At 48.1% G+C, this 13,812-nt stretch overlaps 1 protein-coding gene across 1 annotated transcript in view; it reads right to left on the bottom strand.

Annotated features, from left to right (window-relative positions):
* Nucleotides 1-13,812, bottom strand: part of LOC144499967 (protocadherin-16-like) — a 502,287-nt gene that overhangs the window by 110,643 nt on the left and 377,832 nt on the right. Inside the window, exon 13 of the mRNA XM_078222709.1 lies at nt 1,594-1,803. Within this exon, the coding sequence (XP_078078835.1) occupies nt 1,594-1,803 (210 nt within the window). The remainder of the gene's footprint in view (nt 1-1,593; nt 1,804-13,812) is intronic.

A 13,812-nucleotide genomic window follows, 5' to 3' on the forward strand; every position in this document is an offset into this window, starting at 1 on the left:
CGGACACACACACACTGACACACACACTCACGGACACGGACACACACACAAATTCACACACACACTGACACACAGACACACACACACTCACGGACCCACACACAAATACACACACACACACTGACACACACACACTGACACACACACAAATACTCACATACACTGACACACACACTGACACACACACACACACTGACACACGGACACACACACACTCACGGACCCACACACATACACACACAAATACACACACACGCGGACACATGGACACACACACACACACACACAGACTCACACACATACACACACCCACTGACACACAGACATAGAACATAGAACATAGAACATTACAGCGCAGAACAGGCCCTTCGGCCCACGATGTTGCACCGACCAGTTAAAAAAAAAACTGTGACCCTCCAACCTAAACCAATTTCTTTTCGTCCATGAACCTATCTACGGATCTCTTAAACGCCCCCAAACTAGGCGCATTTACTACTGATGCTGGCAGGGCATTCCAATCCCTCACCACCCTCTGGGTAAAGAACCTACCCCTGACATCGGTTCTATAACTACCCCCCCTCAATTTAAAGCCATGCCCCCTCGTGCTGGATTTCTCCATCAGAGGAAAAAGGCTATCACTATCCACCCTATCTAAACCTCTAATCATCTTATATGTTTCAATAAGATCCCCTCTTAGCCGCCGCCTTTCCAGCGAAAACAATCCCAAATCCCTCAGCCTCTCCTCATAGGATCTCCCCTCCATACCAGGCAACATCCTGGTAAACCTCCTCTGCACCCTCTCCAAAGCCTCCACATCCTTCCTGTAATGTGGGGACCAGAACTGCACACAGTACTCCAAGTGCGGCCGCACCAGAGTTGTGTACAGTTGCAACATAACGCTACGACTCCTAAATTCAATCCCCCTACCAATAAACGCCAAGACACCATATGCCTTCTTAACAACCTTATCTACTTGATTCCCAACTTTCAGGGATCTATGCACACATACACCTAGATCCCTCTGCTCCTCCACACTATTCAAAGTCCTCCCGTTAGCCCTATACTCAACACATCTGTTATTCCTACCAAAGTGAATTACCTCACACTTCTCCGCATTAAACTCCATCCGCCACCTCTCGGCCCAACTTTGCAACCTGTCTAAGTCTTCCTGCAAACTACGACACCCTTCCTCACTGTCTACCACACCACCGACTTTGGTGTCATCAGCAAATTTGCTAATCCACCCAACTATACCCTCATCCAGATCATTAATAAATATTACAAACAGCAGTGGCCCCAAAACAGATCCCTGAGGTACACCACTTGTAACCGCACTCCATGATGAATATTTACTATCAACCACCACCCTCTGTTTCCTATCCGCTAGCCAATTCCTGATCCAATTTCCTAGATCACCCCCAATCCCATACATCTGCATTTTCTGCAGAAGCCTACCATGGTGAACCTTATCACCCACACACCCACTGACACACACACACACACCCACTGACACACAGACACACACACACAAATACACACTCACTCACACTGACTATCCCGCCACACGATGGCTCTCATCAACACAAATCTTACCAATGATCTGATATTCCACTCGCCCATTTTCTCCCGTGTCTCTATCCGTGGCCTTAGCTGTGAAGAGCGACACTGGCTCCTGGTTTTCTGGGACTTGCAGTTCGTAAACATCCTTCTCAAACATCGGCCGGTTATCATTTTCATCTTGGATCCTGATGGAAACTGTCACCGTGGCAACGTTGGGAGGACTGCCCCCATCTTTAGCATAAACTACAGCAGAGAATCTATTAGTAACCAATGAAATCACATCGAGACTCAGATAAAAGAGGTGAGAGAGAGGGAGAAAGGGAGAGGGAGAGAGAGGGATGGGGAGAGGGGGAGAGGGAGAGGGAGAGAGAGGGAGAGAGGGAGAGAGGGAGAGAGAGAGAGGCAGAGAGGGAGAGGGAGAGAGAGATGGGGCGAGAGAGATGGGGCGAGGGAGATGGGGAGAGGGAGATGGGGAGAAGGAGATGGGGAGAGGGAGATGGGGAGAGGGAGATGGGGCGAGGGAGATGGGGAGAGAGAGATGGGGCGAGGGAGATGGGGAGAGGGAGATGGGGAGAAGGAGATGGGGAGAGGGAGATGGGGAGAGGGAGATGGGGAGAGGAAGATGGGGCGAGGGAGATGGGGAGAGGGAGATGGGGAGAGGGAGATGGGGCGAGGGAGATGGGGAGAGGGAGATGGGGTGAGGGAGATGGGGCGAGGGAGATGGGGAGAGGGAGATGGGGAGAGAGAGATGAGGCGAGGGAGATGGGGAGAGGGAGATGGGGAGAAGGAGATGGGGAGAGGGAGAAGGGGAGAGGGAGATGGGGAGAAGGAGATGGGGAGAGGGAGATGGGGAGAGGGAGATGGGGAGAGGGAGATGGGGAGAGGGAGATGGGGAGAGGGAGATGGCGAGAGGGAGATGGGGAGAGGGAGATGGGGCGAGGGAGTTGGGACGAGGGAGATGGGGAGAGAGAGATGGGGCGAGGGAGATGGGGAGAGGGAGATGGGGAGAAGGAGATGGGGAGAGGGAGATGGGGCAAGGGAGATGGGGAGAGGGAGATGGGGAGAGGGAGATGGGGCGAGGGAGATGGGGCGAGGGAGATGGGGCGAGGGAGATGGGGCGAGGGAGATGGGGCGAGGGAGATGGGGAGAGAGAGGTGGGGCGAGGGAGATGGGGAGAGGGAGATGGGGAGAAGGAGATGGGGAGAGGGAGATGGGGAGAGGGAGATGGGGAGAGGGAGATGGGGCGAGGGAGATGGGGAGAGGGAGATGGGGAGAGAGAGATGGGGAGAGAGAGATGAGGCGAGGGAGATGGGGAGAGGGAGATGGGGAGAAGGAGATGGGGAGAGGGAGATGGGGAGAGGGAGATGGGGAGAGGGAGATGGGGAGAGGGAGAGACAGATGGAGAGTATGAATGGGAAACACCAATGACGGTCACAGAGTTGAGAAGATGAGAAAGAGAAAGAAAAATGGATAAGGAAACAGAAAGAGGGGGAGCATGAGGTGGGGCAATGCAGCCTAGTTGACTCAACTGGTTCTTGACATGGGAAGGTGATGATAAGGTACTGAGCAATTTGGGTCTATATTCTCTGGGGTTCAGAAGACTGAGAAGTGATTTTACTGAAACATAGAAGATGTTTACAAAGACAGAAGGTGCTTCCCAGGGTGGGGTGAGAGAGGAGGTGACTGGTACAATCGAGGAATTTACAACTGAGAAGGAGAAGGTGTGGAGAAAACTAGCTTTAATCAAATTGAGAAGGTTCCAGCAGCGGGTGAGATGTATCCAAGAATACAGAGGGAAGTGGGAGTGGAAATTGCAGAGGTGCTGGTGATAATCTTCCCCAGACACAGGGATGGTGGCGGAAGACTGGAGGGTTGGGAATGTTACACTCTTGCACAAAACGTGATGGAAGGACAAAACCAGCAACTACAGATCAATCAGTTTGACTTCAGTGGCAGGGAAACTTCTGGAAGCTGTAGTTTGGCAAAAATCAATAGTCACTTTGACAGGTGCAGGGTAATTAAGAAAAGCCAGCAAGGCTTCATGAAGGGAAAGTTCATGTTTAGTTAACTTGCAGGAGTTTTCTGAGATGGTAACAGGGAATGTTGTTGATGTGGTGTACATGGATTTGGCCAGGAAACGGAGGTAGTTTTCAATAATTTATATTTGTATCTGTGGGTTTTAGATGTAAGATCTAAATTTAACTAAGTTTAATTTTGTGTTTCTTATTTGAAAGGGTTAATGACTTCAGTTTGGTTTTGATGAGACCATAAGACATAGGAGCAGAATTAGGCCACTCGGCCCATCGAGTCTGCTCCGCCATTCAATCAGGCTGATATTTTTCTCATCCCCATTCTCCTGCCTTTTCCCCATAACCTCTGATCCCCTTATTAATCAAGAACCTATCTCTCTGTCTTAAAGACACTCAATGACCCGGCCTCCACAGCCTTCTGCAGCAAAGAGTTCCACAGATTCACCATTCTCGATCTGAGGAAATCCTCCTCATCTCTGTTTTAAAGGATCGTCCCTTCAGCCTGAGGTTGTGCCCTCTGGTTCTAGTTTTTCATCTTCGTGGAAATATCCTCTCCACGTCCACTCTATCCAGTTCTCGCAGTATCCTGTAAGTTTCAATAAGATCCCCCCTCATCCTTCTAAACTCCAATGAGATTGGTGGCATAGTGGACAGTGAAGAAAGTTATCTCCAATTGCAACGGGATCTTGATCAATTGGGCCAGTGGGCTGACGAATGACAGATGGAGTTTAATTTAGACAAATGCGAGGTGATGCATTTTGGTAGATTGAACCAGGGCAGGACTTACTCAGTTAATGGTAGGGTGTTGGGGAGAGTTACAGAACAAAGAGATCTGAAGACTGTGGAGGAACAGAGAGATCTTGGGGTCCATATCCACAGATCTCTGAACGTTGCCACTCAAGTGGATAGAGCTGTGAAGAAGGCCTATAGTGTGTTAGCTTTCATTAACAGGGGGTTGGAGTTTAAGAGCTGTGGGGTTATGCTGCAACTGCACAGGACCTTGGTGAGACCACATTTGGAATATTGTGTGCAGTTCTGGTCACCTCACTACAAGAAGGATATGGAAGCGCTGGAAAGAGTGCAGAGGAGATTTACCAGGATGCAGCCTGGTTTGGAGGGTAGGTCTTATGAGGAAAGGTTGAGGGAGCTAGGGCTGTTCTCTCGGGAGGGGAGACTTAATAGAGGTTTATAAAATGATGAAGGGGATAGATAGAGTGAACGTTCAAAGACTATTTCCTCGGGTGGATGGAGCTATTACAAGGGGGCATAACTATAGGGTTCATGGTGGGAGATATAGGAAGGATGTCTGAGGTAGGTTCTTTACTCAGAGAGTGGTTGGGGTGTGGAATGGACTGCCTGCAGTGATAGTGGAGTCAGACACTTTAGGAACATTTAAGCGGTTATTGGATAGGCACATGGAGCACACCAGGATGATAGGGAGTGGGATAGCTTGATCTTGGTTTCAGATAAAGCTCGGCACAACATCGTGGGCCGAAGGGCCTGTTCTGTGTTGTACTGTTCTAATTCTAATCTAATCTAGGGGTACATGTTCATAGCTCCTTGAAAGCGGAGTCACAGGTGGACAGAGTGGCGAAGAAGGCATTCGGCATGCTTGGTTTCATCGGTCAGAACATTGAATACAGGAGTTGGAATGTCTTGTTGAACCATAGAACCATAGAAAATTACAGCTCAGAAACAGGCCTTTTGGCCCTTCTTGTCTGTGCCGAACCATTTTATGCCGAGTCCCACTGACCTGCACTTGGACCATATCCTTCCACACCCCTCTCATCCATGAACCCGTCCAAGTTTTTCTTAAATGTTAAAAGTGACCCCGCATTTACCACTTTATCCGGCAGCTCATTCCACACTCCCACCACTCTCTGCGTGAAGAAGCCCCCCCTAATATTCCCTTTAAACTTTTCTCCTTTCACCCTTAACCCATGCCCTCTGGTTTTTTTCTCCCCTAGCCTCAGCGGAAAAAGCCTGCTTGCATTCACTCTATCGATACCCATCAAAATCTTATACACCTCTATCAAATCTCCCCTCAATCTTCTACGCTCCAGGGAATAAAGTCCCAACCTATTCAATCTCTCTCTGTAACTCAGCTTCTCAAGTCCCGGCAACATCCTTGTGAACCTTCTCTGCACTCTTTCAATCTTATTTACATCCTTCCTGTAACTAGGTGACCAAAACTGTACACAATACTCCAAATTCGGCCTCACCAATGCCTTATATAACCTTGTAAGAAGTTTAACAACACCAGGTTAAAGTCCAACAGGTTTATTTGGTAGCAAAAGCCACACAAGCTTTCGGAGCTCTTAGCCCCTTCTTCAGGTGAGTGGGAATTCTGTTCACAAACAGAGCTTATAAAGACACAGACTCAATTTACATGAATAATGGTTGGAATGGTGAACAATCACTGAAACAACTATATGATGACATCAACAAGTTCCATCCCACCATCAGGCTCACCATAGACTACTCTCCGGAATCGGTTGCATTCTTGGACACACGCATCTCCATTAAGGACGGTCACCTCAGCACCTCACTGTACCGCAAGCCCACGGATAACCTCACGATGCTCCACTTCTCCAGCTTCCACCCTAAACACGTTAAAGAAGCCATCCCCTACGGACAAGCCCTCCGAATACACAGGATCTGCTCGGATGAGGAGGATCGCAACAGACACCTCCAAACGCTGAAAGATGCCCTCATAAGAACAGGATATGGCGCTAGACTCATTGATCAACAGTTCCAACGCGCCACAGCGAAAAACCGCACCGACCTCCTCAGAAGACAAACACGGGACACAGTGGACAGAGTACCCTTCGTCGTCCAGTACTTCCCCGGAGCGGAGAAGCTACGGCACCTCCTCCGGAGCCTTCAACATGTCATTGATGAAGACGAACATCTCGCCAAGGCCATCCCCACACCCCCACTTCTTGCCTTCAAACAACCGCACAACCTCAAACAGACCATTGTCCGCAGCAAACTACCCAGCCTTCAGGAGAACAGTGACCATGACACCACACAACCCTGCCTCAGCAACCTCTGCAAGACGTGCCGGATCATCGACACAGATGCCATCATCTCACGTGAGAACACCATCCACCAGGTACACGGTACATACTCTTGCAATCCGACCAACGTTGTCTACCTGATACGCTGCAAGAAAGGATGTCCCGAGGCATGGTACATTGGGGAAACTATGCAGACGCTGCGACAACGGATGAATGAACACCGCTCGACAATCACCAGGCAAGACTGTTCTCTTCCTGTTGGGGAGCACTTCAGCGGTCACGGGCATTCGGCCTCTGATATTCGGGTAAGCGTTCTCCAAGGCGGCCTTCGCGACACACGACAGCGCAGAGTCGCTGAGCAGAAACTGATAGCCAAGTTCCGCACACACGAGGACGGCCTCAACCGGGATAATGGGTTCATGTCACACTATTTGTAACTCCCACAGTTGCGTGGACCTGCAGAGTTTCACTGGCTGTCTTGTCTGGAGACAATACACATCTTTTTAGCCTGTCTTGATGCTCTCTCCACTCACATTGTTTCGTTTCTTAAAGACTTGATTAGTTGTAAGTATTCGCATTCCAACCATTATTCATGTAAATTGAGTCTGTGTCTTTATAAGCTCTGTTTGTGAACAGAATTCCCACTCACCTGAAGAAGGGGCTAAGAGCTCCGAAAGCTTGTGTGGCTTTTGCTACCAAATAAACCTGTTGGACTTTAACCTGGTGTTGTTAAACTTCTTACTGTGTTTACCCCAGTCCAACGCCGGCATCTCCACTTCAGTTCTTCCATTGAGCCAGTGTCTTATCCAATTTACTACCTCCCCATGAATACCTAGCGACTGAACCTTCCTAACTAACCTCCCATGAGGGACCTTGTCAAAGGCCTTGCTGAAATCCAGGTAGACAACACCCACCGCCTTACCTTCATCCACTTTCCTGGTAACCTCCTCGAAAAACTCTAATCGATTGGTCAAACATGACCTACCACGCGCAAAGCCATGTTGACTCTCCCTAATAAGTCCCTGTCTATACAAATATTTGTAGATCCTATCCCTTATCACACCTTCCAATAACTTGCCCACCACCGACGTCAAACTTCCAGGCCGATAATTTCCCGGATTTCTTTTGGAACCTTTTTTAAACAACGGAACAACATGAGCCACCCTCCAATCATCCGGCACCTCCCCCGTGAATACTGACATTTTAAATATGTCTGCCAGGGACCCTGCAAGTTCAACACTAGCTTCCCTCAAGGTCCGTGGGAATACCCTGTCTGGTCCTGGGGATTTATCCACTCTGATTTGCCTCAAGACAGCGAGCACCTCCTCCCCTTTAATCTGTAAAGGTTCCATGGCCTCCCTACCAGTTTGCCCTATTTCCGTAGACTCCATGCCCGTTTCCTCAGTAAATACGGATGCAAAAAAACCATTTAGTATCTCCCCCATCTCTTTTGGTTCCATACACAGTCTACCACTCTGGTCTTCAAGAGGACCAATTGTATCCCTCACTATCCTTTTGCTCCTAACATACCTATAGAAGCTCTTTGGATTTTCCTTCACTCTGTCTGCCAAAGCAACCTCATGTCTTCTTTTAGCCCTCCTGATTTCCCTCTTAAGTAGCTTCTTGCACTTTTTATACTCCTCGAGCATCTGATGTGTTCCTTGCTGCCTGTACATTTCATACAACTCTCTCTTCCTCTTAATCAGTGTTACAATCTCCCTCGAGAACCAAGGTTCCTTATTCCTATTTACTTTGCCTTTAATCCTGACAGGAACATACAAACTCTGCACTCTCAAAATTTCTCCTTTGAAGGCCTCCCACTTTCCATTTACATCCTTACCAGAGAACAGCCTGTGCCAATCCACACTTCCCAGATCCCTTCTCATTTCATCAAATTTGGCCTTTTTCCAGTTCAGAACTTCAACCCGAGGACCAGATCTATCCTTATCCACGATCAGGTTGAAACTAATGGCATTATGATCACTGGATCCAAAGTGTTCCCTCACACTCACATCCATCACCTGCCCTAACTCATTTCCCAATAGGAGATCCAATATCGCATCCTCTCTAGTCGGCACCTCTATATACTGGTGTAGAAAATTCTCCTGAACACATTTTACAAACTCTACCCCGTCTAAACCTTTAACAGTCTGCGAGTCCCAATCTATACGAGGAAAATTAAAATCCCCTACTATCACAACTTTGTGTTTCTTGCAGTTGTCAGCTATCTCTCCGCTGATTTGCTCCTCCAATTCTCGCTGACTATTGGGTGGTCTATAATACAAGCCCATTAATGTGGTCATACCTTTCCTGTTTCTCAGCTCCACCCATAGGGCCTCTGTAGACAAGCTCCCTAATCTATCCTGCCTGAGTACCGCTGTAACATTTTCACTGACCAACAATGCCACCCCCCCACCTTTTATCCCTCTGCCTCTATCCCGCCTGAAACATTGGAACCCTGGAACATTGAGCTGCCAGTCCTGCCCCTCCTGTAGCCAAGTTTCACTAATGGCTATAATGTCATATTTCCACGTGTCTATCCACGCCTTCAGCTCATCTGCCTTCCGCACAATATTCCTGGCATTGAAATAGACACACCTCAAAAAATTATTTCCACCACACTCTACCCTTCCATTTGTGATTTTGCTTGAACTAACCTGTCTTTTTACCCCTGCTCCACTATCTGCTCTGGCACTCTGGCTCCCATCCCCCTGCAAATCTAGTTTAAATGCTCCCCAATAACACTAGCAAATCTCCCTGCAAGTATATTGGTCCCCTTGTAGTTTAGGTGTAACCCGTCTCTCTTGTACAGGTCCCACCTGCCCCAAAAGAGGTCCCAATGGTCCAAGAATTGGAAACCCTGCCCCCTGCACCAGTTCCTCAGCCAGGTGTTTATCCGCCCAAGCATCCTACTCCTGCCCTCACTGGCATGTGGCTCAGGTAGCAATCCTGAGATTACTACCCTCGGGGTCCTGCTTTTTAACTTCCTTCCAAGCTCTTTGTACTCACTCTTTAGGACCTCCTCACTCTTCCTTCCCACGTCATTGGTACCGACGTGTACCACGACATCTGGCTGATCACCTTCCCACTTTAGAACGCTGTGCACTCGATCAGAGACATCGCTGACCTTGGCACCTGGGAGGCAACAAACCATGCGGGAGTCTCTGTCCCGACCACAGAACCTCCGGTCTGTACCTCTGACCATCGAGTCCCCTATCACTACTGCTCTCCTCTTCTTCATCCCACCCTTTTGCGCTGTAGAACCAGACGCAGTATCAGAGTTCCGGCTGTTGCAGCTTGTCCCAGGTAAAGCATCTCCCACAACAGTATCCAATTCAGTATACCTGTTGTGGAGGGGTATGGCCACAGGGGAACCCTGCTCTGCCTGTCCTTTCACACTGCCATTTCCTCTCCTTACAGTAACCCAATTTCCTGTGCTCTGCTGCTTAGGTGTAACTATCTCCCTAAAGCTACTGTCTATAAACTTCTCATTCTCCCGAATTAGATGGAGGCCATCAAGCTCCTGCTCCAGTTCCCTAACACGCTTTGCTAGCAGCTGCAGCTGAATGCATCTTTTGCAGGTGCTGTCATCAGGGATACCGGAGGTCTCCCTGATCTCCCACATCCTGCAAGAGGAGCATTCCAACATCTTGCCTGGCATTTTTTTTTTAGTCTGGGGAAAAACAAGAATAAACTTTCTGGGAAAGAAAAAACTTACTCTCGCCTCTGCCTGTTCTCACCGAAGCCCGTTTTGAGCCAAAGCCCTTCAGCTCTCACTCTGCCCCCTGCTCACTCTGCTGCCCGCTAACGACGCTAATGAAGTTGTACAAGACATTGGTAAGGCCACACTTGGAATACTGTGTGCAATTCTGGTCACCCTATTATAGAAAGGATATTATTAAACTAGAAAGAGTGCAGAAAAGATTTTCTAGGATGCTACTGGGACTTGATGGATTGAGTTATAAGGAGAGGCTGGATCGACTGGGACTATTTTCTCTGGAGCGTAGGAGGCTGAGGGGTGATCTTATAGAGGTCTATAAAATAATGAGGGGCACAGATCAGCTAGACAGTCAATATCTTTTCCCAAAAGGTAGGGGAGTCTAAAACTAGAGGGCATAAGTTTAAGGTGAGAGGGGAGAGATACAAAAGTGTCCAGAGGGGCAATTTTTTCACGCAGAGGGTGGTGAGTGTCTGGAACAAGCTGCCAGAGGAAGTAGTAGAGGCGGGTACAATTTTGTCTTTTAAAAAGCATTTAGGTAGTTACATGGGTACGATGGGTATAGAGGGATATGGGACAAATGTGGGCAATTGGGATTAGCTTAGGGGTTTAAAAAAATAATGGGTGGCATGGACAAGTTGGGCCGAAGGGCCTGTTTCCATGCTGCAAACCTCTTTGACTCTATGAGTACAGACACAGAGTCCTCAACCGTTCCTCATGGGGCAAGCTCTTCATTCTAGGCATCATTCTTGTGAACCTCTTCTGGACCCTTTCCAAGGCCAGCACACCCTTCCTCAGATATGGGGCCCAAAACTGCTCAATATACTCCATATGGGGTCTGACCAGAGCCTTATACAGTCTCAGCAGTACATCCCTGCTCTTGTATTCTAGCCCTCTCGACATGAACGCTAACATTGCATTTGCCTTCCTAACTGCCGACTGAACCTGTACATTATCCTTAAGAGGTTGCAAATAATGGCTGCACAGTAATGAGAGATTGCAACGTGAAAGCAAGCAGAGCTTAAATGAAAACTGGTTGTTACTTAGCAACCGGTGGATATCTGGAACAGAAAGAACCTTTGAGTTAGTTGTAACCTTGAACCTGGAGAAGTTGAACAGGACAAAGGAGCTGCAGAAAGGAGATTTCCCAAAGAAAACACAAGCAAGTCCCAGAAACCAGGAGTTAGCAATAAAATGTACGTTTTTAGATGTCCAGATCACCAACAACTTGTCTGGGTCCCCCCATGCTGACACTATAGTTAAAAAAGCCCACCAACGCCTCTACTTTCTCAGAAGACTAAGGAAATTTGGCATGTCAGCTACGACTCTCACCAACTTTTACAGATGCACCATAGAAAGCATTCTTTATGGTTGTATCACAGCTTGGTCTGGGCTCCTGCTCTGCCCAAGACTGCAAGGAACTACAAAAGGTAGTGAATGTAGCCCAATCCATCGCGCAAACCAGCCTCCCATCCATTGACTGTCTACACTTCCCTCTGCCTCGGAAAAGCAGCCAGCATAATTAAGGACCCCACGCATCCCTGACATTCTCTCTTCCACCTTCTTCCTTCGGGAAAAAGATATAAAAGTCTGAGGTCATGCACCAGCCAACTAAAGAACAGCTTCTTCCCTGTTGCTGTCAGACTTTTGAATGGACGTACCTCGCACTAAGTTGATCTTTCTCTACACCCCAGCTATAACTGTAACACTACATTCTGCACTCTCTCCTTTCCTTCTCTACATAAGAACATAAGAACATAAGAAATAGGAGCAGGAGGAGGCCATCTAGCCCCTCGAGCCTGCCCCGCCATTCAATAAGATCATGGCTGATCTGACGTGGATCAGTACCACTTACCCGCCTGATCCCCATAACCCTTAATTCCCTTACCAATCAGGAATCCATCCATCCGCTCTTTAAACATATTCAGCAAGGTAGCCTCCACCACCTCAGTGGGCAGAGAATTCCAGAGATTCACCACCCTCTGGGAGAAGAAGTTCCTCCTCAACTCTGTCTTAAACCGACCCCCCTTTATTTTGAGGCTGTGTCCTCTAGTTTTAACTTCCTTACTAAGTGGAAAGAATCTCTCCGCCTCCACCCTATCCAGCCCCCGCATTATCTTATAAGTCTCCATAAGATCCCCCCTCATCCTTCTAAACTCCAACGAGTACAAACCCAATCTCCTCAGCCTCTCCTCATAATCCAAACCCCTCATCTCCGGTATCAACCTGGTGAACCTTCTCTGCACTCCCTCCAATGCCAATATATCCTTCCTCATATAAGGGGACCAATACTGCACACAGTATTCCAGCTGCGGCCTCACCAATGCCCTGTACAGGTGCATCAAGACATCCCTGCTTTTATATTCTATCCCCCTCGCGATATAGGCCAACATCCCATTTGCCTTCTTGATCACCTGTTGTACCTGCAGACTGGGCTTTTGCGTCTCATGCACAAGGACCCCCAGGTCCCTTTGCACGGTAGCATGTTTTAATTTGTTTCCATTGAGATAGTAATCCCATTTGTTATTATTTCCTCCAAAGTGTATAACCTCGCATTTATCAACGTTATACTCCATTTGCCATATCCTCGCCCACTCACTCAGCCTGTCCAAATCTCTCTGCAGATCTTCTCCGTCCTCCACACGATTCACTTTTCCACTTATCTTTGTGTCGTCTGCAAACTTCGTTACCCTACACTCCGTCCCCTCCTCCAGATCATCTATATAAATGGTAAATAGTTGCGGCCCGAGTACCGATCCCTGCGGCACGCCACTAGTTACCTTCCTCCAACCGGAAAAACACCCATTTATTCCGACTCTTTGCTTCCTGTCGGATAGCCAGTCCCCAATCCACTTTAACACACTACCCCCAACTCCGTGTGCCCTAATCTTCTTCAGCAGCCTTTTATGGGGCACCTTATCAAACGCCTTTTGGAAATCCAAAAACACCGCATCCACCGGTTCTCCTTCATCAACCGCCCTCGTCACATCTTCATAAAAATCCAACATGTTCGTCAAGCACGACTTTCCCTCATGAATCCATGCTGCGTCTGATTGATCGAACCATTTCTATCCAGATGCCCTGCTATCTCCTCTTTAATAATGGATTCCAGCATTTTCCCTACTACAGAAGTTAAGCTGACCGGCCTATAGTTACCCGCCTTTTGTCTCCTTCCTTTTTTAAACAGCGGCGTAACTTTAGCCGTTTTCCAATCAACCGGCACTACCCCAGAATGCAACGAGTTTTGATAAATAATCACTAACGCATCCACTATTACCTCTGACATTTCTTTCAATACCCTGGGATGCATTCCATCCGGACCCGGGGACTTGTCCACCTTCAGTCCCATTAGTCTACCCAGCACTGCCTCTCTGGTAACATTAATTGTATTAAGTATTTCTCCTGCTGCCAACCCTCTATCGTTAATCTATGAATGGTATGCTTTGTCTGTATAGCGTGCAAGAAGTAATGCTTTTCATTGTAT

Source organism: Mustelus asterias, chromosome 10, assembly GCF_964213995.1.
Source record: "Mustelus asterias chromosome 10, sMusAst1.hap1.1, whole genome shotgun sequence".
Classification (NCBI taxonomy): domain Eukaryota; kingdom Metazoa; phylum Chordata; class Chondrichthyes; order Carcharhiniformes; family Triakidae; genus Mustelus; species Mustelus asterias.